Source organism: Cyanistes caeruleus, chromosome 14, assembly GCF_971803275.1.
Source record: "Cyanistes caeruleus chromosome 14, bCyaCae1.hap1.1, whole genome shotgun sequence".
Lineage (NCBI taxonomy): Eukaryota > Metazoa > Chordata > Aves > Passeriformes > Paridae > Cyanistes > Cyanistes caeruleus.
Genome location: NC_141714.1, coordinates 847,391 through 873,874, shown reverse-complemented (window position 1 = coordinate 873,874; position 26,484 = coordinate 847,391). Strand labels below are relative to the sequence as shown.

At 53.6% G+C, this 26,484-nt stretch overlaps 2 protein-coding genes across 15 annotated transcripts in view; both read left to right on the top strand.

Moving 5' to 3' along the window:
• The first annotated feature begins 518 nt into the window (after nt 1–518).
• On the top strand, nt 519–22,657 carry PHKA1 (phosphorylase kinase regulatory subunit alpha 1). Of its 8 annotated transcripts, XM_086850364.1 has the most exons (34): nt 519–990; nt 1,081–1,192; nt 1,296–1,454; nt 1,928–1,975; nt 2,528–2,696; nt 3,065–3,147; nt 3,292–3,372; nt 3,799–3,897; nt 4,013–4,159; nt 4,479–4,532; nt 6,018–6,140; nt 6,479–6,574; nt 7,337–7,444; nt 7,637–7,715; nt 8,161–8,295; nt 9,356–9,465; nt 10,113–10,257; nt 11,195–11,273; nt 11,713–11,792; nt 13,607–13,783; nt 14,180–14,274; nt 14,438–14,577; nt 14,685–14,841; nt 15,002–15,081; nt 15,270–15,348; nt 15,435–15,564; nt 15,939–16,040; nt 16,437–16,552; nt 16,864–16,902; nt 17,694–17,738; nt 17,985–18,155; nt 18,689–18,742; nt 18,880–19,080; nt 19,331–22,657. In XM_086850364.1, the coding sequence occupies exons 2-34, from the start codon at nt 1,115–1,117 to the stop codon at nt 19,502–19,504; spliced, it is 3,633 nt and encodes a 1,210-aa protein (XP_086706490.1). In that variant the 5' UTR covers nt 519–990; nt 1,081–1,114; the 3' UTR covers nt 19,505–22,657. The 8 variants fall into 8 exon arrangements, with proteins under 8 accessions (XP_086706490.1, XP_086706492.1, XP_086706488.1 ...); XM_086850366.1 differs by lacking the exon at nt 16,864–16,902; XM_086850362.1 differs by having other exon boundaries at nt 17,694–18,155.
• Nucleotides 22,534–26,484, top strand: part of HDAC8 (histone deacetylase 8) — an 18,456-nt gene continuing 14,505 nt past the window's right edge. For 2 of the 7 annotated variants that reach the window (XM_086850381.1, XM_086850383.1), the window contains exons 1-4: nt 22,534–22,678; nt 23,327–23,379; nt 24,254–24,384; nt 25,966–26,107. In XM_086850381.1, the coding sequence (XP_086706507.1) occupies nt 23,333–23,379; nt 24,254–24,384; nt 25,966–26,107 (320 nt within the window). In that variant the 5' untranslated portion in view covers nt 22,534–22,678; nt 23,327–23,332. Of the gene's footprint in view, nt 22,908–23,326; nt 23,380–24,253; nt 24,385–25,965; nt 26,108–26,484 lie in introns of all 7 variants that reach the window. The other 5 variants (XM_023926843.2, XM_086850382.1, XM_023926845.2 and 2 more) reach the window with 4 other exon arrangements.

Genomic DNA, 26,484 nt, shown 5'->3' with positions numbered 1-26,484 from the left:
GCAGCTGCCTCCAGGAGCTGGGAACAAGAGATGCCCCACATCCCTCTGTATGGGGCAAATCCTAGGGGACCATGGAGAGGCAATGAGCCAGGTCTCCTGGGTCTGTCTGTTACCATGGCCAAGGCATTTCTCTTCTGGGGCTATTGTGGGTAGGTGTCTGCAAGCAAACCTGCCTGTTGCTGGATATGATGCCCTTTTTCAGTGCTGGAGCAAAATTTTCATTCTTTGAGCAGCAAGGCGTAGCTAGCAGTCTTCATCCTCGGAGCTTGGGGGCACTGTCACCTGGGTGCTGTTTCTCCACAGCTCATGGTTCTTGCCAGGGCCTCCTCTTGCTTGGGGTCCAATCCCATCTGTTATTGCTGGCTCAAGCTCCATGGGGATGTTCCAGTACTTCTACTTTTCCTGTGTTTGATATTGGACAGGGTACAGTCAACTCCAATCCCTCCCTTTCCTGCTGGTCTCAAAGTTTCTTTCCCATCCTGGAAGAGTGAGAAACCACAGAGCCCCTTGTGGGCTTTACACGTGTGTCTGTCCGTGTAACGGTGTGTCTGTCCGTGTAACGGTGTGCCCGCCCTTGTAGCCGTGTGTCTGTCCTTATAACCGTGTGTCTGTCCTTATAACCGTGTGTCTGTCCTTATAACCGTGTGTTTGTCCGTGTAGCCGTGTGTCTGTCCGTATAACCGTGTGTTTGTCCGTGTAGCCGTGTGTCTGTCCGTGTAGCCGTGTGTCTGTCCTTATAACCGTGTGTCTGTCCTTGTCGCCGTGTGTCTGTCCTTATAACCGTGTGTCTGTCCTTGTCGCCGTGTGTCTGTCCTTGTCGCGTATCCCTCCTCAGCGTTTCTCGGCCTTCGCCCGGCAGGTGGCGCCGAACACCACCGCCCTCTGCCCTCGGGGCCTCCATGGTGGCAGGTCCTGCCCACTCGGTAGTGAGCGCCCCGTGGGCCGGAGCCGCGGGTGGGGCGGCCGCTCAGGGACTGCAGCGGTGCTCAGGTAGCGCCGTCGGCGGCAGCGAGCAGGCGGTGCCGCGGGGCGGGGAGGGGCGGGCCGGGGGCTCTGACAGGACCCGTGCCGCCTTGCCAGTGCCGGTGCCGGTTCCTGTCCTGCTGCCGCCGCCATGAGGAGCCGGAGCAACTCGGGCGTGCGTCTGGACGGCTACGGGCGCCTGGTGCAGCAGACCATCCTCCGCCACCAGGTGCGGACCCTGACCGGGAATGGGGAGCAGACCCGGGGCCCCGGCGCGCCCCGCCGGCCGCTGGGCCAGGGAGTTCCATGGGAACGGTGCGTTTCCTCCGCAGGACGCGGTGACGGGGCTGCTCCCCGCCAGCGCCGACCACCAGGACGCCTGGGTCCGGGACAACGTGTACAGCGTCCTGGCCGTGTGGGGTCTTGGCCTGGCGTACCGCAAGAATGCCGACCGCGACGAAGACAAAGCAAAGGCCTACGAGCTGGAGCAGGTAGGAAGGAGCAGGAGCCGGGGACGGTGTCACCCGGGGACGGTGTCACCCCGGTCTGGGTCAGCTTTTGGCATAGCTGGGTCAGGGGCCCAAAGTCAGTGCAGTGGGGGCGAGGACACGGCTGTCCCCCGAAGCGGGAGGTAATAGGAATGGATGTCAGAGCCTGCTCTTCCCAGACCACACTGGAGCCCAACCAGAGGGTCTAGACACCTGGGTCTGGCTTGTTCTGGGGTCACAGCCCTTTTCTCAAGGGCTGGGGAGCCATGTCCTGCAGCCATGCCCTCTGTCCTGCTGTATAGACAGCCTTGGTGACACACCAAGAAATCTTCCCTCTGCTGTTGCCCAGGGGCTGTGAAAATGTGAGCAGGGGCTCTTGATTACAGACGCTGATCCCCGAAAAGGTCAGCAGCCAGCTGATCCTGAGTCAGGGCTTCTCCTGGAGATTAACAAACCTGTTTTCCTTCTTCCTGCAGAGCGTGGTGAAGCTGATGCGGGGGCTGCTCCAGTGCATGATGAGACAGGTAGGGGCTGGGGAGTACCTCTGAGTGTCAAGTGGTCTCCTTAAAGCTCAGCTATACCACAGAGGCTATCATCCTAGCTGTACCATCCCTCCCCAGCCTTCCCTGATAAGCAGAAGGAAGGCCCCCTTCCAGCAAGTCTTGAAATAAGTTCTGAGTGAGTATCTGTCCTGGGTGTGATTGAAGTTCCAGAGCTGTGGGCTGGAGGCCAGTGGAGCCTTTGCCAGCTGCTCCCTGTCTCATGGCCTGGCAGGATCTAGGATTCTACAGCTCTCCCCCCCGAGGGCATTTGGGGTAACCCTTTTCTCTCTGCATGGTGCAGCTGTGGCAGTGGGCCCTCCACTGCTGCAGTTCTGTGCCTCAGCAGCATGTGAACCTGCACTCACTGCCATGATGAAGAATGGGGCTCAGCCCAGGGTTTGTGGAATTTCTGCCCTGCCAGGCACAAGTCCATGTGCTCCACTCGTGGCGTGGGGCAGCCCTTGGCTTAGTAGCTGTCAGACCTCTCCAGAGACAGGGTTCAATGAATGCCTGCATCTCTTTGCCTGTCTCAAGGTGGAGAAAGTAGAGGCCTTCAAGTACAGTCAGAGCACCAGGGACTGCCTGCATGCCAAGTATAACACCCATACCTGTGCCACGGTGGTAGGAGACCAAGAATGGGGTCATCTACAGATGGATGCTACCTCCCTCTACCTCCTCATGCTTGCACAAATGACGGCCTCAGGTAATGCTGGGGGCTGCCATTGCAGCTTCAAGTGTGCTGGTCTTCAGGTTCACCAGTGTCTCAGTTTGGGTGTAGCTTTCCTGGGTGCCAAGCTGTTGGAATAGCTTTTGGGACCCACACTGTTCTCTTATGCTCACAGTACCTGAGGTGGGTTTGGACCCCTTGATGACGGTCTCTCCAAAAGCCCCTGTTTGCCTGAAACCCCAGTACTGCTGTAAGGGGTGGGAGTGGAGATGGAGTCAGCTAGGACATAGCTCCTGTTGGGCAGGCATGCAGTGGGGAAGAGTCATCCCTGAGCTACTGCAGCCCCATCCTGGGTATGCTTGTGGGCTTGGAGCAGCTAATGTGAATTCTTCCCTCTGCTTTAGGTCTCCACATAATCCACAGCTTGGATGAAGTCAACTTTATCCAGAACCTTGTATTCTACATTGAAGCTGCCTACAAAACTGCGGTGGGTGCTGGGGAGATACTGGACTGGTGTCTAGGAACAGCTGTGGGTTCTTCCTGAGGCACACCAGCACCTTCTGGAAGCACCATGGATGGGTGGGATTCAAAGGTTTTCTGGCTGCGTTCTGAAACAGTGCCTGGTTCACAGGACTTTGGCATATGGGAGCGTGGGGACAAGACAAACCAGGGCATCACCGAGTTGAATGCCAGTTCTGTCGGCATGGCCAAGGTGAGCGGGGAAGAAATGCTGGCTGGTGGGATGAGGACCACTGGTGGCTCTGAGCTGCTTTTTGACAGGGTGGGTTGGGCATGATGAATGCTCAATGCCCCATGCAGTGTCTGTCCCATGCAGATAGGTTCCTGGGGAGCAAAACTCTTCTTGTGCACTGGGATAAAACTGTGCCCTTCTAGTCTGAGTTTTGTCTGAACTGGAAGTGAAAAGTTAATCAGGGGTGTGTGGTAGAAATGTCCCAGGCCCTTTTGATGTATGGAGATGTGGTCCCATTTTGACCAGAGATGTTCTGCAGCCACAGCAGGGTTCAAATTTTAAATTTGGGCACTGCTTTTGCACACAAGGACTAGCATAGAGTGAGAGCTCATACAGATGAGCAGCATGGTGAAGGACACTTGTCTTTGAGTCTCACCCTACTTGCAGGCTGCCCTGGAGGCATTGGATGAGCTGGACCTCTTTGGAGCCAAGGGAGGCCCACAGTCAGTGATACGGGTGCTGTCAGATGAGGTGCAGCACTGCCAGGTGAGACCCACTCAGGCATTACACTATTGCAAGAGGAACTGTGATTTTGCTGGGTTTGCAGTGTGTATCATGCCTGGCCTGACAGTCTAACCACCTTTCCTTCCCCTTTGCCCAGTCCATCCTCCACTCAATGCTGCCCAGAGCCTCCACATCCAAGGAGGTGGATGCCAGTGTGCTCTCTGTCATCTCCTACCCGGCATTTGCTGTGGAGGACAGTGAGCTGGTGGAAATCACCAAGCAGGAGATTATCACCAAGCTGCAGGTAAGCATCTGTGTCCTTGTCTCCTGTTCCCAGGAGATAGCTGCAGTCTAAACTACTGTAGCCCTTTTTTTCCCAAAAACACGTTCTGTGGGGGGTTGCTGGGCATGTCCTCTCCCAGTCTCCATGACCTGTGGCAGGGGTGTTCAAAGAAGCAGCCCTGTGTGCTGTGGCCCTGGGCTGTGATTGTGGTACCTGAGTGCTGGGTGAGTGAGGGAGGGGGTATTTGGCTGAAATAAACACCCTGCCCCTGCTTCTGCACTGAAGGCCAAGATATCTCACACTGTGCCTCCTGCTCAGGAAGTTTTTCCCTCCCTTCCAGGGGCGCTATGGCTGCTGCCGCTTCCTCCGGGATGGATACAGGACTCCCAAAGAGGTGAGTGTCCTCAGCCCTGCCACCTGGCAGTACTTGACTGACAAGCAGCAGCCCACCTGAATGCAGCACAAAAGGCTGTGTTGGGGAGCACTGGGAAGACAAGAGCCCTGAGTAGCCCCAGGCAGTGTCATGGGTCTGGGCAAGGCTCCCCAAAATACCAGAGCTCATTGAAGAGATGGTACATCCCACCCATAGCAGATTGCCAGAGGCTTGCTCTGCCTGCGTCCTGGGACCCAGTGGTGTGTCCTTCTTAGGCTGGGAGAAGGTGGGACCAGTGCCCAGCGTGGGAGCCCTGCTGAGGTGGGCTCTCCCAGGGCTGCACCAGCCTTGAGCAAGGACCAGAGGCTTGGGGAGGTGACTGCAGAGCCCTTATCTACAGTATCTCCGGGGGGTCACAAAGCTGTTTCTGTCTCTCTTAGACCAGTAGTCAGCTTGGGTACTGCCAGAATGGCCGTGGGAGCAAGTGGAGAGTTTGCTGCTTTGTGGAGAGAAAACAGGAAAATTTTATAAACAACAGTCTCATTTGTTAATTGCTGAAATAGGAAATGATACTCAGAGGCTCTTAAGTCATCGCCAACTGCTGGGCCTGTAACCTTTGGTCATGGGTACCTCTGAATGCTTCTCCTTTGCTGCACCTCTGCAGACCTGCCCATAATAGGCAGCATGTGTGGCTGTCCCCCTCCAGAGCCAGAGAGAAGCAGCAGCACCTCCAATCCAATGTTCCCAGTGCTTGTGAGCTTTGGCAGCATGCAGAGTTGTGGATTACTTACTTCTGGGGAGCATGGAAAGGGCAGCAGGGCTTGCAGAGGCATGCAGCTGGCTGGAGTTGGATGGGATTTTGGAAGCTTATGGCTGGAGTGCAGGTAGAAGACATCTCCTTCTGTCCTCTCTGCCTGAATAGTCTACTAAGGCCAGCACTTTCCCTTCTCTGCAGCAGACAGAGCAGTTAGCAGGGAGGGTCAAAGAAAGGGCACTACACCACACAGAGGTGGAAGGACTCTGTGCAGGCAGCTCTTCATTCTGACAGCTTCCCTTGTGTTGGGCTCACAGTGGCAACACATGGCAGGAGGGACCTGCAGGAACCTCTCTGGCCCTGTGTGACCAGCCCAAGCCCTCTCACCTGGCTGAGTCAGCTTGATGATTCTGGAGGAGACAGATGCCGAGAGGCTCAGGCAGAGCAGGCGAGGCAAAGGGGACCCAGCACAACAGTACAACAGCACAACATCTGGGGTGTTCTGAAGGCTCTCCTGGGAATGAGGTAGACCCCAGAAAGGGTAGGTCTCTCCATTATCAGTGCAGTGGGCTCAGGAGGGGGCAGTCCAATGGAGAAAACAGGCTGGAGGTGAAACTGCTTTTCAGCTCTGTCTTGGCCATCTGCAGAGGAGGGCTGAGAGGACATTTGAGGCTGGCGTCTCAGGAGGAAGAGAAGCCCTGCCAGTTTGAGGGGATCCTGTTATGTACCACCTGCCTTGATGTCACTTACAGGACCCCAAACGCCTCTACTATGAACCTGCTGAGCTGAAGCTGTTTGAGAACATTGAGTGTGAGTGGCCTCTCTTCTGGGCATACTTGATGATTGACGGGATTTTCACTGGAAACATGGAGCAGGTAAGAGAGTTGAGACCTGCGGGGCTAGTGGAAAAAAGTCCTTGGCAGGAGAAGTGTGCAGAGGAAGGATGAAGGGAGCCATGACCAGAAACAGATCTCTTTCTCTTCCCTCTTTCTCTTCCCTCTTTCTCTTCCCTCTTTCTCTTCCCTCTTTCTCTTCCCTCTTTCCCTTCCTTCTTTCTCTTCCCGCTTTCTCTTCCCGCTTTCTCTTCCCGCTTTCTCTTCCCGCTTTCTCTTCCCTCTTTCTCTTCCCTCTTTCTCTTCCCTCTTTCTCTTCCCTCTTTCTCTTCCCTCTTTCTCTTCCCTCTTTCTCTTCCCTCTTTCTCTTCCCTTCTCAGGTGCAGGAATACCGGGAAGCCCTTGAGGGCGTTCTCATCAAGGGCAAGAATGGGGTACCTCTGCTGCCAGAGCTGTACAGTGTCCCACCAGATAAGGTGAGTGACCCTGAGCTATGGTGGGAAGCAGGAGTGTCTTAGAGAATCACAGGATATTCTGAGTTGGAAGGGCCCACAAGGATCATGAAAGTCCAACTGCTGAAACTCTTGGCCTCATTACCAGATAATTAAGTTTTAACTGCTTTTTAAGCCAAATCGTTACTGAAGTGGCACATGTAGGTCATGGAAATCTCATGTATAAAAAGGATGGCTTGGAGCTGTTATGAAACTGTGTTGGATAAAAATTGGGGTTTTTATTCCCAAAGCATTTCTTGCTCCCACACACAAGAGTTCTTTGCTGACAGTCTGCTTACTCAGCGACCGAGTGCTCTAAGAGCTCAGGACAAGTAGACCTGGGCTGAGTAGGTGGTGCTGAACTCCAGTTCAGTGGTGAGGGATTTGTGTGGGCCTGATCTAAGAGCAGTGGCCTTTGGATGCCCAGGTCATCCAGAGGTGTGCTCCTCACCAGTACCAGAAAGCATCTCTGGGTGCTCCTGAGGCATGTCAGTCCTAGTGGGATGGCTCAAGCTGGGAAACCAAACATGGTCTGAGCAGCTGCTCTGTTGTCTGGCACAGATGCCTGGGGCAGTCATAAGAAGAGAGGAAGAATGTAACCAGTCTCTTTTGGACCCTCTGTGACAAATGCTGCTGTCGGGCCTTGTTTTAAGCCTTGAACTGCTGGACTTCAAGATGCAGTGAGGATGCTTCCTTAAGCATTCTTTGTCTGTGGATCCCTTCTTGATCTCCTGCCTTGTCTTCCAGGTGGATGAAGAATACAGGAATCCACACACAGTGGACAGGATACCCATGGGCAAGCTGCCACACATGTGGGGACAGTCCCTCTACATACTGGGTTGTCTGATGGCTGAGGTAGGGTCATCTTGAGTTCCGGGTAAGGCTGTGGGACTAGGCTTGGAGCTGTGAAGGTGCAAATGCTGCCACCTGCTCTGGGGAAGTTTTCACTTCCATCGCCCAGGACCTCTTAAAGGTGGGTTGTCCATAGGCATCACCCATTCTGCCCTGCCCATAAAATGTTCATCTCTTTATACCTTTTTTCCATAGGGGTTTCTAGCTCCCGGTGAAATAGATCCTCTCAACCGCCGTTTCACAACTGTCCCTAAACCTGATGTGGTGATCCAAGGTGAGGGAAAGGAACCAGTCCCAAACCCCTGAGCCTGGCAGGTGGGGGAGACTCTGCCTGTGCGGAATTCACATAAGGGGTCTGGGGTGGCTCTGCTTGCTGGGTTGCTGCCCATACAGCCCAGTCTCAGCCCTGTCCAGGTGGGTGGAGGACAAGGGTGCAAGTTCTTCTGTTTCATCCTGTGTTGACCCACAACACCATCACCTGCTGCAGCCTTCTCTGCAGACAGGTTGAAAACTGTCTTCCTGACACTTGGTGGGGAAAACTTGTATGTATAAAGTGTTAGAAGGGGCAAATCAGACTTCTGCAGTGGGCACTGGTTCCCAAGGGATCCCAGACAGCTTTCTCTCTTTGGTATGGTGCCTTGTATGTGTCCCCAAAGGCATGGGGCAGTGCTGTCACATCCTTGTGCCTCTGTTGCCCTGAGACTGTCCTCTCTCCACAGTGTGTATCCTGGCTGAAACAGAGGGGATCAAGGCAATCCTGCAGAAGGAAGGCATTGATGTGGAGACTGTGGCGGATGTCTACCCCATCAGAGTGCAGCCTGCTCGCATCCTCAGCCACATCTATGCCCGGCTGGGTGAGCTGGGCTCCCTGCTTCTGTAGCAAAGGTGGTGCAGAATCATCTGTCCCACCACTGGCACTTCTGCTCATAGACACTCGTGTCCTGCTCTCTGCTTGGCTGATGAGGGCTCTGCTGCCCATTTCTAGGCCTGATAAAGCCACTGATGGCCAAGGGGAACAAGGTGGCAGACAGTGCTGTTCAGTGATTCTGGCAGGGATAGAGCTTTGGCTTGCAGTTGCACAGTCACCCCAGGAACAGAGACTTTGATCCCTGTAGGTTGAACCTGGTGTGGGCAGGAATTGTCTTCTGTTCCTGTACTCAGATCTGGATGGGGGAGGCTAGCCAAGCCCTAGGAAGGGTCTTCTGGCCATCCCTAGCGAAGAGAGCCCAGAGTTCAGGCAGCATGGATGTTGCTGTTGGGTGGGAAGGGCTGAGTGTGAAGGGAGGATGTGCTCACCTCTGCATGCTTGCTCCTTGATGCTGTAGCACCTCAGGCATGGGGTTTGTTTTGCAGGAGCCAGAGATTTAGCCTGGGCCAAAGGAGACACCTGATCTGCTGTGATTTAATTTGGCAGCTAATTTAGGCCACCAAAAGGCCAAGTGTGACATGGGCAGGGGGAGCAGCCTGGCAGCTGCCAGAGCTGACAAGCAAAGGGTGATGCTGTTGCTGCACTGTCCTGGGCTTTGGGAGTAATCCAGGAGTAATTTGAATTGAATTGAATTGAATTGAATGCTGATAGAGCTGTCAACTTAGGGGGGGCAGCCCTATGCAGAAGGGCACCCCTGGTCCTGCTCCAGCTTCTGACAATCCCAAAGACCAGAAGGTGTGACACTGCAGAAGTCAGGACAGGCTGTGTGTCGCTGTTTCAACATGTCTCTACCCCTCTGGGCAGGTCAGGGTACAGAGAATTACTGTTCCTTAGAGCTGTACCAGCTTGATACAGGGTTCTAGGATATCCCGACTACAAACCAGCATTTCTATGCTGTCTGGTAGCAAAAGGCTTGGCACTACTTGCTATTGCAGCCCCTTTCATGAGGACTCCTGTACTAAAAACTCATCTTTCTGTACTCCCAGGTCGCAACAAGCAGATGTGCCTTACTGGACGGCCCTACCGGCATATGGGTGTCCTTGGGACCTCCAAGCTCTACAAAATCAGGAAGAGCGTCTTTACCTTTACCCCACAGGTGAGTGACATTGCACAGGCTCATTCCTAGCTGTTCTGTGATATGAAACTGGGCAGGAAGTTTCTTCAAGGACTGGGTACTCAAGGAATTCTAAGGTGTGACCCAACACTCTCTGAAGAGCCTGGGAGTGTGGAGCAGTCCAGCCCTGTGGCATGAGGCAGCACAGTTGGTGGTTCTGGCTGTGTGGGTTTTGGGTCAGTTTGAGCCTTTTAATGATGAGTATTGGATGAAAATCTCTGCTCACCCTGACAAAGACACCAAGAAGAGGCTGATGGCAGTCCAGGGACATGTGTCCAGGGGAAAAGCAGTGCTGCAAGCCTAGCTCTCTGAGGTGTGCCTATTCGCTTGGAACAGGCACAACATGGACTGGCTGTGTGGGGCTGGATGCTGCTGCTGCTGAGCTGTGGCGTTAGTTATGTCCTCATAGTTGTTAGTGGCCAGTAGCTGCCCTGGATGCTGAGGGTCCCTTGCTAGGCTGTACTAGCAACTGCTAAGTAAGGTGGGATGAGCCGTCAGTGCAAAGGCCTGTGCCCTCTGGGTGTGCAGCGTGGCTAGCTTGACTGCGTGCCTGTGGAAAGACATGGGTGGCACCATAAGGACCTGGTGACTGCATGAAGGGCCAGTCATGTCTCTTGTTGTCCTCACAGTTCATAGACCAGCAGCAGTTCTACCTGGCTCTTGACAACAAAATGATTGTGGAGATGCTGAGGACAGACCTCTCCTACCTCTGCAGCCGCTGGAGGATGACTGGGCGACCAACCATCACTTTCCCCATCTCTCACACTATGCTCGGTATAGATACTCCAGCCTTGCAAGGCCTTTGGCTAGAGCATCCCTGGAAAATAGCTCTGCTGGAGGAAGGGGTTGGGCAGATGTGTGACCATCTCAGTAACAGGGACATGGTAAGGCTGGAGCAGCCAGTAGTGTCCTGTGAAGAGCTCACTGCTCAGAGGAGCCATGCTGAGTGGGCAGCTGGCCAGGCAGCTAACAGGGTTGGTTGCTTGTCAGGCACTAGTGCCTTCAGCTCAAGGGCTGTTTGCTGGCACAGATGTATTCAGGCTCCAGGCAGATAGGCTTATGGGAAGGCCTTCTGGGGGCAAGACCAGAAAAAGCAATTTCTCTATAGAAGTGTTCTTGGTGCTCTTTCTACATCTTGACTCTTCCCTAAGACTGAGCACTTCCTAAAGGCTTTCCTAATCAACAGAGGGGGAAAAACAGTAAACCAAAAGAAGCAAAGGCACAGTGTAGAACTGACTTGCCTGCAGCAGCTCATGCCTTCACTGTGAGCCTGGTGCAGGAAGATGACTTTGTTCTACTTTAACGCCTTTCTGTCTCTCCTTGTGTACTTGAAATCCCCTTAATTTTTTGAGCATGCCTTTTGCTGTGGTGCCTCCTGCCCTTGACAGTAGCCAACTCCTCTGCTTTCTCATGTGAAGGGCAGAGATAGAGCAGGGGGCTATTAGGTGCTGCTGTCTTGTACTGCTTCAGAATAAGGTGAAATCTGAGGAGCCTGGAGTGCATTCTGGCATGGTTTTCCTTGAATCCAACCTAGACAGTCCAGAATTTCCCTTTTTGGGTGGTGCTTTTGGTACCGCAGCCTGATCATGTACCCCAGAATAAGGGTCTGGCCATGGTGCTTTGGGTGTCTGAATGCCCAACTGGCCCTGAGTTATTTGGTGGGAGCGAGTTTGAGCATGAGAGCCTGACTGCCTGTGCATCTTTCACACAGATGAAACCAGCAGCAGTGTGCATCCCACGGTGCTGGCGATGCTGCAGAAGCTGCAGGATGGCTATTTCGGTGGTGCAAGGTGAGTGCAGCTTCCTGCAGTGCAGGAGGGAGGGGGCTGATGGCCTACAAAAACTTGGTTATAAGGATACCTTCTGGGCAGAGCATAGGCTGTGGGGGAGCAAGATGGGGAGGATACACTGGGGTGTGCTAGGCTATCAGCATAGCCTAGGGGATTGTAGCCTGGGGCTACAATCACAACAGAGGAGATGAAAGAGAGGACAGAGCTCTTAATGTCATCAAACCCATGGCTGCAGGATTTCTCTAATAGCTTTTGGGCAGCCCTTCCATGCCCACTCATGGCTGAAAGAGTTGCAGACAGCTAAAGTAGACCCCAGTGTGTGTATGATCCTGGTGAACATGTCTCTCCCCATCAAAGGGCTTGCCCTGGAGCCAAGAGGTACAGGCAAGGGTATCACCTCCCCTTTCTTCTCCATTTGACCTTCCTATCTCTTGCCCAGAATTCAGACTGGTAAATTGTCGGAGTTCCTGACAACGTCATGCCGAACACACCTCAGCTTTATGGACCCTGGGCCAGAGGGTAAGGTCTTTGCCAAGAGTTAAAGGCTCAGCAGTGACAGCTTTAAGAAGCTAGACACTGAGGAGTGGCTGCATGGCTTGCAGGTAGCAGAGGATGGTAAGGGAGAACAGGCCTGTTCTCCCTCTTCCTTCAGAACAGGGGTGGCAAATGCCTAACTCAGCCTTACAACCATAGCACCCAACCTCCCTGCCAGTATACACCAATGTGTTCGTCATGTACTTGGGTTTTCACTATGTTCCCATCTGACCTTCTGTCCATCTTGTCTGGAATGAGCGGCTCTGACCTTCATAAGCTGCTGTGTGGAGAAGAGATAAAGGGTTGGCAGCCTGCCTCTGCTTGGGAGATGTGGCTGAGGGTCTTTGATGCATAAATGCCAGTGCAGAAGGTGATAGCACAGTGACCAAGGTGGTGGGGAAGAGCCACCATGTCATTAATTAATCTGTTTTTTTCCCCAAGCCTTTCTCCTCCCCTGCACAGAACTGCTCCAGTGAGTGCCAAACTGAAGCCTTACTGCTGTGTAGAGAGTACCTGAGAATACCTTGGCCCGTCACAGTATGAGGGACCCACCCTTGTGCTGGGACCATGGCAGGGTGCAAGTTTTGCTGTTCCTCTTGCAAGCAGGACTGGGGACATCTGTGTGACCTAGCACTGGTCATCGTCAGCCTTCCCACTATCTGTTTTACCTCTGCAGCTCCTGCAGCCAGTGAATGTACTGCTGGGACTCTGAATGCTCATTTTTCTTGCCCTCCTCTCACTTCACCTGCAGCCTCCTTACAGGTTGCATCAGGGTTAGTCTAAGGTGTCTGCTTCGCCTCCCCAGTGAGCTCCAGTGAGAGGATCTGCCTGGCCTTTCAACAGCATCTTAAAGATGCTAAATGTTTTCCTTTGGTCAGATGGTGCAGCCAGGCAGGTGAATGTTCTCAAGGGTGGTGCTTAGAGGATTTTTCCAGCCTAGCCTTCAGGCACTGTCATGAGGCATTCTGTCAAGGGGTGGAAAGGGGATGCCGTGCTGCTTCAGTTGCACTGAGTAGCTCATCTCCTGGAGCTAACACACCTCCAGGTTTGCCAGCTGGAGAGCAGCATAGCTTTGCCCTGGCCCGCTGTAAGTGCACTGACATCCCTGTGTTTTATCTGGGGCAGTTCCTCCCCATGGGTCCCCTCTCACTTTTACCTCCTGACTGAGGAGAGACGTGGCCTCTGAGCACCCTCTTCCGTGCTGCTCTTAGTTCGTGATGCTCCTGATGTGGTGTTTGGAGCTACTTGAAGCTGGGCAAAGAGCAAGGCAGGAACTATAACTGTTCTTGTAACTCCAACTTGCAAATAATTGTTGTAAAACCCACCTTGCCTTGCTCCCTTGCTGGAGTCCTGCTTGGAAGATGCCCTTGCTGTGGTGCTTGTAAGGGGTCTCTGCTTGGACAAGCTACCTCTGGCTCTACCTCCGCACTTCTTCCCTGGAGAGAAAGAGTGAGGGTTTTCCTGCAGGGTTTGAGTGAGACACTCCTGTCCTTGCAGAAGCTTGATCAGAGACATGCTGCAGCCCTGTTGCTTCCTTTGTCAAGGTGGGACACAGAGGGAGCCCCAGTTTGGGGCAGGCAGTGTCCCAGGCAGGAGTCATGCAGGAACAGGGGTGCTTTGTGTGCTGGGCTGCTGGCACTGTCCGTTAATCCACCTGGCTGACAGCACTGGCCCTACATTGTCACTTCCTGCAGCCAGCAAAGCTTTGTCCCTGCTGAGGCACAGCTGGGAGCTCTCTGGGCCTTTGGGTGCCACAACTCAAAGTGGCTGAAACCCTGCTGTGCTGCCTTCCCTTCCAGAGGACACTGATGATGAGGTTGCTCAGTATCTGGATCACCTGCTGCAGCACACGACTCCCCAGTCAAACCTGCCTCCCACCACCCAGCAGGGAGGGCTGAGCCGCTTCAGGGCTGCTGTCCACACCACCCGTGACCTCATATCCCTGGCATCCAAGGCTAAGGACCTGCATGTCCAGAGTGAGTAGCTCCAACACCCTCCCCACCTTCCCTTGAGCCCAAGGGTGAGGTTGAAGTGCTTTGGGAGCTTTCACAGCTGTATGATGCTGGGGTTCCCATGGATTGCAGAGGAGCTAAGCTTTTACCTGGGCAAAGGCACTTTGTGTCCATCATGTTCGTCCTGGCCATGCAGTATCTTGGAGTTGGTGCCTGTGCAGCCCCATGAAAACTCAATAAAGGATGGCAGCTCCCTGCAGTGTTCCTCTGAATGGGTAGACAGGGGCTGCTTCTCACATAGCCAACTTCTCTGCAAGGACTGCTGGTGAAGCACTGTCAGACTGTCTGAGGTAGTTTGGGGTAAAGTAGTGGTGATTGGGGCTGGACATGTCTCTGCCAACCTGTGGGGTTTTTTTTTAGATGTTGGGATGTATGTCCCCATCAGGATCTTCCAGGCATCACAGCAGTCGGTCAAGCTGCTGAGTTCACCCCATCAGCATGACTTGGACAGCAAGGTGAGCTCTGTCTTTCCCAGACTGAGCTATCCTTTCAGCTCTAGCCAGTGTCCTTGCAAGATTGCAAGGGAAAGTCTTGTTGTTTGATGAGGAGGGAGTATGCATGGGTCTATTTGGTGCAGGGTGCTGGTGGTGCTAATCAGCAGCACGGGTCTCCCCCCAGAGCCACGCACTCTACACAGAGATGAACTTGCCACGTGGTGAGGACGGCAACGTGGACTGCAAGGCACTGGTGGACCAGCTGCGCATCTGCCCCTCACTGCAGGAGCAAGCAGACATCCTTTACATGCTCCACATCCTCAAGTAGGATGATACCTGTGTCCTAAGGACTAACTGTGCATAGAGCCCGGGGGGCTTGCTGTGACAGGCAAATTGCTGGATATAACACAACACCTCCTTCACCTTCACAGGGGACCTGAGTGGCACACGGGGCTTGATAGCGAGCCTGGCCCCACCGTCAAGGAGCTCCTCACTGAGTTGTATGTGCGGGTGGGGGAGACACGCCAGTGGGCCCTCATCCGCTACATCTCTGGCATCCTCAAGAAAAAGGTTGAAGCTCTGGATGAGGTAACAGCTATACAGCCAGCCTCTAGGAGGCTGAGGTCTGTCAGGGAGGAGGCAGCAGAGTGAGCAGGTGAACCATGGCTTCATCAGCTCTGTCTCCCTCTGCATTGTGCTAAGTCCCCAAACCCTCAGCTGTTGACAGCAACCACCTTTCTGTCCCCAGGCCTGTACTGACCTCCTGTCTCACCAGAAACACTTGACGGTGGGGCTGCCCCCAGAGCCACGTGAGAAAACAATCTCCATGTGAGTGTGGCACCTCTCTCTCTGCAAGCATGCTGGGCTGGGTCTGGATGTGAGCCTGCTGCTCTGGGGTCCATGGGCAGGAGTGGCCTTGGGTGGCTGTCCCCAGCCTCTTGGGGCTGTACAGACTGGGGGTATGCAGGGTTTGTTCTGCTGCCTCTCACCTGTTCTGTTGTTTGTCCATGTCCCAGCCCGATCCCCTATGAGGAGCTCGTTTGCCTTATTGATGAAGCCAGTGAGAAGAACCTCAGTGTGTCCATCCTCACCCAGGTGAGGGGCCAGGGTGTCAGGAGACCCCACAGCTGGGTGTCTGCCCTCGTGAACAGCAGTGAGGTGATCTGCCTTTGCCCCTCCAGGAGATCATGGTGTACTTGGCCATGTACATACGCACACAGCCTGCACTGTTTGCTGAGATGTTCCGCATCCGCATTGGGCTCATCATCCAGGTGATGGCAACAGAGCTGGCACACTCTCTGCGTTGTTCAGGTACATGTGGCAGGGACAGCGCCCTAGCTGGGGTAGGTGCTGTGATGCTTGGGGCTCTGGCAACCAGAAAGGAGTACTGTTAAAAGTGGGCAGCTCAGATTAGAACAAGACCCTGCATGGAAGTGCCAGTGTCTGCAGTTGGACATGTTCTTGAGCAGCACAAACAAGTGATTGCACTGCAGTCTCCATCCCAGCATGTATTGGGCTGGTATGGGATGAGTCCATGTTATAGGCAACAGCTGGAGCTGCTGTATGTCCTTGCCAGATGAGTTCCTCTACCAGTGCTCCCCCTGCTCATATAATGGCACGCAGGGTAGAAATGTCCTAGGAGGACTGTGAGGCAGGCTACAAAGTCACAGTTCTCTTCTATCCAGCTGGAGAAGCCACAGAAAACCTGATGAATCTCAGCCCATCAGACATGAAAAGCCTTCTCTACCACATCCTCTCTGGCAAGGAGTTTGGGGTGGAAAAGAGCGGTGAGTCCCAGCGGAGAGCATCTCGGGGCAAAGCTGAATGCAGAGCATGGCCAGATCTACATGTTCCTACCTATGAGGGGTGTCCCTGTTCTCCCCTATGTTCAGCACAGTGGCTTCAGTACTGGAGGGGTCCAGCATGAAGCTCTTCTCTTCATAAGGATGGTGCTGAGTGATTTCTGGGATCAAGCCCAAATCTCATGGCTATTTGAGGTTTGCTTAGTTTGGCACTTGACCTGGCTGGGTCTGAATTGAAGCAGCTCTGTACAGAGCTCATGGATCTCTGATGCTATTATGTTAGAGGGCAAGGTTGTGCAGAGGTACCACTTCCTGGGCAACAGTGAGGGATGGCCATGCCTTGGGCGATGTTGCCCACTCTAGATCTCTCTTCCCTAACAGTGCGTTCAGTGGACTCATCGCTTACCACTGCTGTCTCCATCTGTGACATGGGAGCTGTCGGGACCGCCAGGTCTGAGCGCACCGGCCTCGTCAGGCTGAAAAGTGAAATCAAACAGGTGAGGGCAGGTGGTGCAGACCATTCATGACAGGTCTTGTGGGTGAAAACCAGCTGCAAACCAGGCAGAACTGATGGAAGAGTGGGTGACACAGATGCTTCCAGGAGCTAATTTTGTCTCCAGTCCTGCCCTGGAGGTAAAGCTGGGGTGAATCTGGTAGTGGGTAGGGGTTGCTCTGGCAGTTCAAGGGGAGCATAGGGGTGCTTGAGAAGGTGCAGGGATGGGGAGGACCATGTGGTGTCCCAGGTGTGTCTAGTGTCTTGGTGGGCATCATCCAACAGCAGAACCTTAATTTCCCTCTTCTCTTGCAGCAATTGGATAAACGTAGGCAGTCTCTGCCTGGGAGTAAGGTGAAGCCTCCCTGGTCCTGCAGCCTCAGCTTTTGCCCCTCATGCCATGCACCAGGGCAGCTTCCCTGCATGCACAAGTCAACGAGCTTCCCTCAGCTGCTGCAGCAATGAATTGGCTTCCCCTCTAAGCAATTGCCGTTACAGGCAGCTGGGAGCTGTGCTCAAATACATTGTTACATCCACAAAATCAGCTGAGCAGGATGGCCTGATGCTGCCAGTGCCATGACCAGTAGTGATTCTGCTGAACAGTTCACTGGATCTTGCCTGCATCCTCCCCAGCTATTTCTTCACTGGGGAAAGAGGCCTCTGGTCAGCTACAAATGCCTAGGATCTCCTCTTGTGATCAAGAGAAGTCCTGAGCTCTAGAAAGCATCTTGTCATCAAAGAGATGGAGCTTGCTGGGTCCAGGCTGATGCAGCAGAGTTAGGGCCAACTTGCTGCAGTGCAAAACCTGACATCACAGAGGGTTGTCTGTGGGCAGTAACCTTCCTACTGGTCCTCCTGTCCGCTCAAGACTACATCCCTGCCCATACCAGCATCCAGCAGAGCGGTAGCAGTCCTATTCCTGTGTGCACACCAGCGCAAACCACTGCTGCTGCAGCCCTGGCATGTGCAGCCCTCTGCAGCCCTCTGCAGCTTTCCTTTCAAAACTCCCTCTGTCTCCAGCCAACCCTGGCCCTGTGATAACTGCCCTGTGCCTGACCCTGATTTGTGCTGCTGCTGCTCTGTTTGCTGTGACTGCTGCCCTGACCTGGCATGGTCTCATTTCCATCTCTCCCTTTCTCCTTCAGCCCCGCAGTTTGCAGTCTGGGGATACCAACCTGAAGTCCTCTCTGGTAATGTGTGTTTGTTGGCTGCACACATGGGGTTTGTCCTGTTTGTGGTTGCAGGAAGGAGCTGTGCTCTGGGGGGTGCTACAGCGAGCTGGGGCTGTAAGGTGGGCTTTGCTGGGGTCAGGGGGTGGCAGCTTTGTCTTGGAAATGAGGCTGGAGAACCACAAACTCTCAAGGAGCAGCAGACTGCATTCCTGTGGGATATTTAACTTTGCAGCAGTGTCTGTAGTTGTTGTTTTGTCTACCCAGTCTGCTGGGCACACAGAGCTGCTGGGCAAGGACTCACTTTCAAGCATGCTAGAAGACCAGGGCAGTGCAGACACCCGGCAGGGCCAGTGGCAGCGGAGGCGCCGGCTGGATGGGGCCCTTAACCGAGTCCCTGTGGGCTTCTACCAGAAGGTCTGGAAGGTCCTGCAGAAGGTGAGTTAGACATCAGCTGGTGCTCTCCGTGCATGTGAGCCTCTGGTCCCAGGCACCAGCTTTGCCAGGGGAACTGGGACACTCAGGGCTGGTCCCTGATGTTGTGTAGATACGTGTTTCATAGATAAGGCCTCCAGCTGACCTTGGAACGTTGTGGACGATGTGCATGCACTGCCTTGTAGTCTTGTAGGACCTACCTCAGCCTACACCTTGCAGAGGGGAGCTGGGGTCTGCTCATGTGCTTCGTGCACCAGGCAGACAAGGGGGTGGCTAGAGCCACAGCTGAAGGTGCTCTGGGCACAGCCCACCCACAGCATGGTGAGCCAGGGAACAGAACCCCATGCAGTGGGGCTCTGCCTGATGCTGAACTGATGGGAAAGGAGTGATGCTGTATGGAATCAGAAGGTGGAGCTGGGGTGTATGGGTATCATGCACCAGTGCACAAGTGGGAGCAAGTTTGTGAGCTGTACCTATGTATCTTAGCATGGTGCTTCTCCAAGCCATAACCATGATCTCTCCTTCTTGTTCTGCAGTGCCATGGCCTCTCCGTGGAGGGCTTTGTTCTTCCCTCCTCAACAACCAGAGAGGTAGGAGGTTCACGTGAATGGTGAATGGGGCACATGGGTTATTATGTGCTGATTAGCGTGGGTGATTACCCAGCATAGCTCAGGAACTGAGCAGGTGATACAGTGCTCTAGATACACTTCTTTTTACCTCCTCACAGATGACCCCAGGGGAAATGAAGTTTGCTGTGCATGTGGAGTCTGTCCTCAACCGTGTGCCCCAGCCAGAGTACAGGCAGCTGCTGGTGGAAACTATCTTAGTGCTCACCATGCTGGTGGACATGGAGGTGCACACCATTGGTGGCATCATAGCTGTGGAAAAGATCTTGCACATAGCCAATGACCTCTTCTATGAGGAGCAGGTAGGGGCCAGGCCTCACCCAAGGCTGCTGGCTACATTCCCCATAGCTGTGCAGGGCTCACCCACTTGGAGAGTCCTGCCTGCTGTCCCCACTGTGTTCACAGGGCACAGCAAAGCTGTAGTGTCTTCCTCCCACTGTTCATCATCAATGTGTCACACTGAGTGCAACAGAGTATGCTTGGGATGGAAGCTGATGAGGAGATCACCTCTATTCCTAATGATGCCTTTCTGCTTCCCTGTTCAAAATCCAGAAAGCCCTGGGTGCTGATGAGCACATGCTGGAGAGGGATCCTTCGACAGGCATCTGCAGCTTGCTATATGACAGTGCACCAAGCGGCCGGTTTGGCACCATGACCTACCTGTCCAAGTCAGTGGCCTTGTACGTGTACGACTTTCTGCCCACAGATGGCTGCTCCATGCAGTAGCTCTTGCAGTTCCTCGCTGGGTTGTAGGTGCTCTGGGATGGTTGTTTCATGCAGCTTGTAAAGATGAACACTAGGTTAGTTTGCAAGGCAGCCTGCGTGGCCATCTCTCCTCCCAGCCCTGGCCTCTTGGTGGGTGAACAGCCTTCTGAGGAACTCCAGAGAAGGCATGTGTCCTAAACCGACCTGTGCCTGTGTGTCTTGCAGAGCAAGAGAAGGGCTGATCTTTGAAGTGTGCTTGTGTTAGAAGGTTCTGTCTGCATGACTCCTCCTGAACCATTACCCCCAGAATTCTGAGGGAGTTGGAAAGGGTTCCCCTGACCAGACCTGTGTGCTCAGCATTACAGTGCTCTCTGACCAGTTCACACTCTCCCTGCCTCCAGCAGGTTTGCAGTTAAAAACTGCTTTTTATTCCAAATTTGCAGGATTTATGCTAGTATAGGCTGAGGCTCTTGCTCTTCCTGCTGCTGATGGAAAAGTTTTGCTAGAGGAATAGGGGATGGTGCCTGAGCCTTTCTCCCAGCACATCCAAATCACGATGATCCAGCCTCAGACACAGCTGTGCTACTTGCAAGCAGGCAGCCAATCATCCCCTGCTGGGTGTCCTGTCCAGCAGAGCTGGGGAGGTTCTGGTACCCAGGATCCCTTTGCTTCCAAGATGCTAGTACAGGGCTTCTGGCTGGCTGGGACATGCCATTTACTGTATGTGCCTCTGTGCCATTTACTCTATCCCTGGCAGTGGTGCTAGTGGCCAAGTCACAGCTTCCTGAGTTCTTGTGCCCTGTGAAGCAGCTCTGAGCTGGCTATTTGGTGTTACCCATGCAATCAAAACCATGTTTTAATGTTTATCTCTGGCTTCTGCCCCATCTACCCCAGGCTTGCACAGAGAGGGGTGGGGACACAGTGGATCCTTGCTGTAATCTGTCCTGCAGGTCAGCCCCAACTCAGGATGGTGCAGTTGGACTGGTGAGGATCAGGCACACATGCCACAAAGTGGTGGAGGAAGTGGGGGTCCCTTTTGGCTCCCTGGTTCACCTCCCTAAGACTTCAGGTGTGTTCCAGTACATGCAGCACATTGAGCAACGGGCCAAGAACCCACACTCGCACCCTCTGACCTTGCAATGTCCCAAGCTGGCCTGATATCATCCATGTCCCCCTCCAAGACTTGTTTACAGCTCTCAGTAAGCAAAGCTCTGAGCAAAGACCCTCTTCCCCTTTGGGAAAGGTCAATCCCATCTAAGAGCAGCATGCCTTGTTAAAAAATTATTTAAAAACCTGAAATTGTGCCAGTGACATCAGCCACCAAGCCATACATTCAACAGGCTGAGTCCATCTCTTTCAATGTCACTGCCCACAACTGGAAGGACAGAGGAAAGAACCTGTATTCCAGAATCCCTTACCAATCATCTTCAGGCCCTGAAGTCTCCTTTGATTGCCCTTGGACTATGCTGGTGCAGTTTCTTTGCCACCTGCATGGAAGAGCAGCAGTGGATAACAGTGTGAAGCTGAATCCAGCTGGGAAGTTTCCTAGTGCTGTGCTTAACCTGGGCCCCAGGGAGGCAGTAGACTTCCTTAAGAGGACCATCTGTGTGGCATATTGGACCCTCAGAAAGTACTCATCCACGATTCTAACCCATCTTTCTAATGGAGGGGGACATGGACCAGGGATGTCACAGCCATGGCAGTACCTCTGGTGTAGATAGACTAACGTCCACATCATCTGTTGTCTGGCCATACACATGAGACCTTCATACCTGCTGTACAGAGGCAAGGTGGGAAAGGAGGGGATTTACCTCCACCTACTCCTTCCAAGTTACTGCCTTCACCTGGCAAGGGAGAATACAGGATACCCTTGAACCTATGTATTTTGGGGTGGCTGTTCCTGTTCCTGTCAGGGAGAGCAGAGCCTGGTTCCACCAGTCTTTTCTCAGACTCCCTTATGCCCCTTAATCTTTCTACGTCCTCTCTGAGCTGAGCCCCAAGGGTGGGCAGATCTTGGCCACATCAAACACAGCTGTTCTCACTGCTGCCATCCTTCCCAGTGAAGGGCTCTGGCACTCCCTGCACCCAGAGGCCTGGATGGCTGTGTTTTCATGAGACCTCTGTCTGACAGGCCACATTCACTCTAGGCAGCACAGAAGATGTGGCTTCTGCTAGGGGGATGTTGCAGCCTGAGCTCCTTCTGAGAGGGTGATGGATAGCAGCTGAACTTGTCTCTTGAGCTGGGTGACAGTGCCCGTGCCATGTGCCAACACCACACTCTGCCCATGCAGCCTGTGGCACGCCCAGGGCTGGCTGTGTGTGAGTGCAGAGATGGTTTTCAGAGAAAAATTGGCCACTTCACTGTGGATAGGGCTGACCCCAGAGCCAGATGTTTTCCTGTGTGTGTGCCTGTGTTTTCTGATGTCCAGGTGGGTTTGGCCTCAAAGCCAGGTGGTCTCTTGGGGTAGCAACTCTTCTGTACATGTGGTTGTGTGGGAGGTCACGCTATGAAAAGCCAGTGTCCAAAAAGGAGACAGAGGAGTCCTGCAACTTTATTCAAATAAAGATAGAGTCCACTGGGGCATCAGCCTGCAGAACAGTCTAGGGGTTTCAGAGAGCACAGCATCCTTTTATCCCGAACTGCCAGCCGCATGTTACCCTCTTCCCTACCCCATTGGCTGAGATACTGGGAAGGTACAGCCTTCCCAAACTGCTTACCGCATATTTTCCCGTTGAGCCTATCATTTTCCCCCAAAGTTCAGAAACTCAGGCCTGTGTGGATCTAAACCCGTGGCTTGAAGTAGGTAGAATCATTAACACCCATTTCTAGATTTAAAGATGTTAACACCCATACCCTCACCCATGGGATTGTTTGTAGAGACATTAGCACACATCTTTCCTATCGATGCCTTAAGGCATCACTGTCATGGCTAATCCCTCTCTGTTTGACCCCTGCTCCCTTCAGGGGAGGCTGGAACGGCCCGAGCCCCTGCCCGGTGCCTTTCTCTGACCCGAGGGAGCCGGTAGGAACTGCCGGGGTCAGGGGGCCCGGAGGTGCGACTCCTTGAGCAAGGCGGGCGCCGCGTGGGTACTGCGTGCAGGCCTCGGGCCTTTTTAAATGACATTCTTAGAGAATAAACACCACCCCGAGCTGCGTGGGGCCTCCAGTAAAAATGTCTCTAACACTAGTTGGCGGTATGTTCTTCTGCGGCCGGGCTGGGGGAAGGATCGTGGCGGGGCGGGCCTACAGTTCCCGGCACGCCGCGGGGCCGGAACTGCCGATCCTGGCGCGCCCCGAGCGGCGGCGTTGCGGGTGCTGGTCCCGGCTGTGCCGGCCCCGATGGCGGCCGTGCCGCCGCCGGTCTACATATACAGCCCGGAGTACGTGGCCCTCTGCGACTCCATCTGCAAAGTGCCCAAGCGGGTCAGCGCCGTGGCGGGGGCGAGGGGGCGCGGGGAGGACAGCGGTGAGGCCCGGGCGCGGAGGCAGCCGGCGCCCGGCACGGCGGTAGGAGAGGAAGAAGCGGAGGAACGGGCGGCCCCGGCGGGAGGAGTATGGGGTTAGAGTGGGGAGGGCCCGTCTCCGTGTTCACGTCTCCCCTGGCAGCGCGAGCTCGGACACTGAAACGCCGCTTCCCTTCCTCGGGAAGCTGTGCGCGGCTGTGCTTCTGCCCGGGACACCGGAAGGGCCTTCCACACGGCATGGGCACGGGCTGGAGATGAGACCCGGGCAGGGAAAGTCGCTGCTGGGAGGAGTCTGAGCCACGCCTCGTCTGCGAGTCCTTGGGCTCCTGGTTGCTGTCTTTGTGTCTCCTGCTCTTACAGTCTTACTCTTCTCTTTAGGCCAGCATGGTGCATTCACTGATTGAAGCGTATTGCTTACTTGACCAGATGAAGTAAGTGCTCCCGTTTTCTATGAAGGGATGTTTTATTCTCCACTAAGGTTTGGGAGGTGCTGAGTAACTTCATGTTTCACACTGTCCCTGCTGGTGGCGTGATTGTAGGAATTTTTTTTCTGGCAGAGTGTGCTTGGGAAATAGCTGCAGGTATGGTTATGGAGCAGACCTGAAGGACTGTTTGCCCTTGCATGGGGTGGGAAGCATCGGCGCCAGCCTGGAGCTAGGAGCTTCCTGTGTTCTTCCTGTACCAGTGGAGCTGTGCTGCACTGCCTGTGTGTGCTCCCAGTGTTCAGGTTTTGGAGAGGGTTCAGTGTGTCGCAGGATTTGTTTAGGCACACTGCAAAGACCCAGGAAAGTGCTGTGCAAGTTGCTGGGAACAGTGACAGTTTCTGCTTTGGTGCAGGTCACAGTGTGTGGAGAGGCATTGTGCAGCTCCTGATGCAGGCTGAGGTCCCACAGGGCTGCGCTGGGCCTGGGCATTTCCCTCCATTAGTTCCTCTGTCTGTAACCTGAATGTTGAATATGATGGGGATTGCACAAACTGAGAGAACATGCAGAAGAGGGGAAAAAAAAAACTTGAAGCAAAGTGGGAAGGTTAACGCAGGCAGCATCTGCCGGTGTTCTTCACTGGAGTGGGCACCACAGGCAGTGCCAAGCCAGGGGCAAGGCCTGCTCCAGCCCAGCTGGGTGGCTTTCTCACTTGAATGACAGTCCAGTGCAAGAGGAAGGGGAGTTTTGTTTGCTTTTTTTGTTTGCTTTTACAACAGTAACAGCCAAAAGAAGGCTCCTAGGGTAAAGGCTAAAGCTGGACATTCCAGCTGAACCCTGGAGCCTCTTGCCCTGATATGCTCCCTTCTTTCTCTGTGCCTAGGATAGTCAAGCCACAAGTGGCCTCCATGGAGGAAATGGCGAGTTTCCACACAGATGCTTACCTGCAGCACCTGCAGAAGGTCAGTGAGGAGGGGGATGATGACCACCCGGAGTCTGTGGAATATGGACTGGGTAAGGATGTGCATCTTCAGCAAGAGATTAGTACCAGAGCCAGGATGCTATTTGCTGGAGCTGCAGTTAGAGGGATGAGCTCAGGGGGATGCTGGGCTTGGTTTTGGAAGGAAACAGTTTTTAATGGGGTGTTCCTGAACCCCAGCAGATATCTGACAGGCTGGTGCTTTCCCTGGTGCCAGCAGAGGGTACAGCTAGCCTCACTTTGCTGCTCTGTGAAGCTTGGCCTGTCTCTTGCCAGCTGGGGCTGGTGCCCTTTGCTGCTGCTCTGAGGCTCTGGAACAGGTTGGAAGACCCTGACACTGCTCTTGGGCTGGAGCCAGGACTGGCTGCTGCAAGCCTGCTGTGGGGAGGGCATGCATGAACAGTGGCCTGGAGCTGTAATGACCAGAGCAGCTGCTGTCTGTCTAGTGATTTAGGTCTGGAGCAGAGGGCTTTTGCCTTCCTGGACCCGAGACAGCTTGAGCAATGCAGCAGGTAAAGCAGGTGAGATGGCTGTGGGCACTGTCTTGGTCTCAGGAATGGGAGGAGTGACCCAGAACTGAGGCAAAGGTGCAGATTCTCTGCTTGATCTCATGAGTGTTCCTTACATTCCTGAAGCTGCTCTCCTTACAGGAAGACAAGCAGCTCTGGTATCATGCTTTGTAGGCAACAGCTGCAGGGAGGCTGCTGTAGGACTAAGTGAAGATCATATTATATTTATAGCCCTACAGCTTACCTAGGCTTGACTCATTTATGGATGTCCATTTTTAGGGAAGAGGTATGTCAGTGAACATGCCAGGGCTTTTCAGGTCAAGTAGCCAGAGATCTGAGAGTAGTTTTTTGTGAGATTGGAATGAGGAACCAGTAAGTTCAGCAAGCCAGGCACACAACTCAGAAGTTGGTTCAGGACACATTTTTTAATGAACTGAGTGCAAGAAAACATTTGGATTGTGCTTTTTGTGGTGCGTTGACTTTTGTGGTATGGGTGGGGTTTTTTTGCTGGGTGCCCACCAAGGTGCACTCTCTCTCCCCCTCAGTAGGCTGGGGGAGAAAATACAGTGGAAAAGATCATGTCAAGATAATAACAGGGAGATGACTCTCCAGTTCTCCAGTTACTCTCACTGGCAAAAGAGACTCTACATAGGGAAAATTAATTCAATTTATTTCAAATTAATAATGGAATAGGATAGTGAGAATTCAAAATAAAACTGAAATCCTCCTCATCCACCTTTCTTCCCAGACTCAACTTCACTCACAGCTCTCCTACTTTCCCCCTCAAGCAGTGTAAGGGGACAGGGAATACGGGTTGTGGTCCGTTCACACATCTCTGCTGCCGCTTCCTCCTCGCTCCTGCCCTGCATGTGTGTGGAGTCCCTCCCACAGGACACTGTCTTCCGTGAACTTTTCTGGTGTGGGTCTTTCCTATGGGTAGCAGTTTTTCAAGAACTTCTCCAGTATGGAGTTCCTGGAGAACTGGGATCAGTTCTTAGGGAACAGGTTGATCGAGCCTGGGTCAGTCTTGAGGGCTCAAGCAAAAGGAATGTGCTTCCCCTGGAGGAAAAGGCCTATTGTGTCTGATATGCAGACTCTTACCTACAGGTTACGACTGTCCAGCCACTGAAGGGATCTTTGAGTATGCAGCAGCTGTGGGAGGAGCCACCATCACTGCAGCCCAGTGCCTGCTGGATGGCAAGTGCAAGGTAGCAATTAACTGGCCTGGAGGGTGGCATCATGCAAAGAAGTAAGAAAACAATTTCTTTCCTTCTGTTTTCTTATCTGGTGTCTAAATCCTGCTTCCTAGCTCCCAGCTTCCTTGTGAACCCTCAGGGTACAATGATCCAGTTGGAAGAGAAAGCAAGGTGTGAGAGAAGGCAGGAGATAGAGAGGAAGGAAGCAAAGGGCAGGGCAGAAGCCTAAGAAGAGGCAGGTCACTGCCCAGTGCTGATGTTGTCACTGTCATGTGCTGCAGAGCAGGTCTGGGGCAGGTATATTCACAGGTGTCCTGTGATTCCTTGATGCATCATTATCTCAGGAAGCTCAAGTAAGAATGTATTTTGTTGGGTCCATGAAGAAGCATGGTAGAGAGATAAACTGATTTCACTGCCATTTTGGAACACA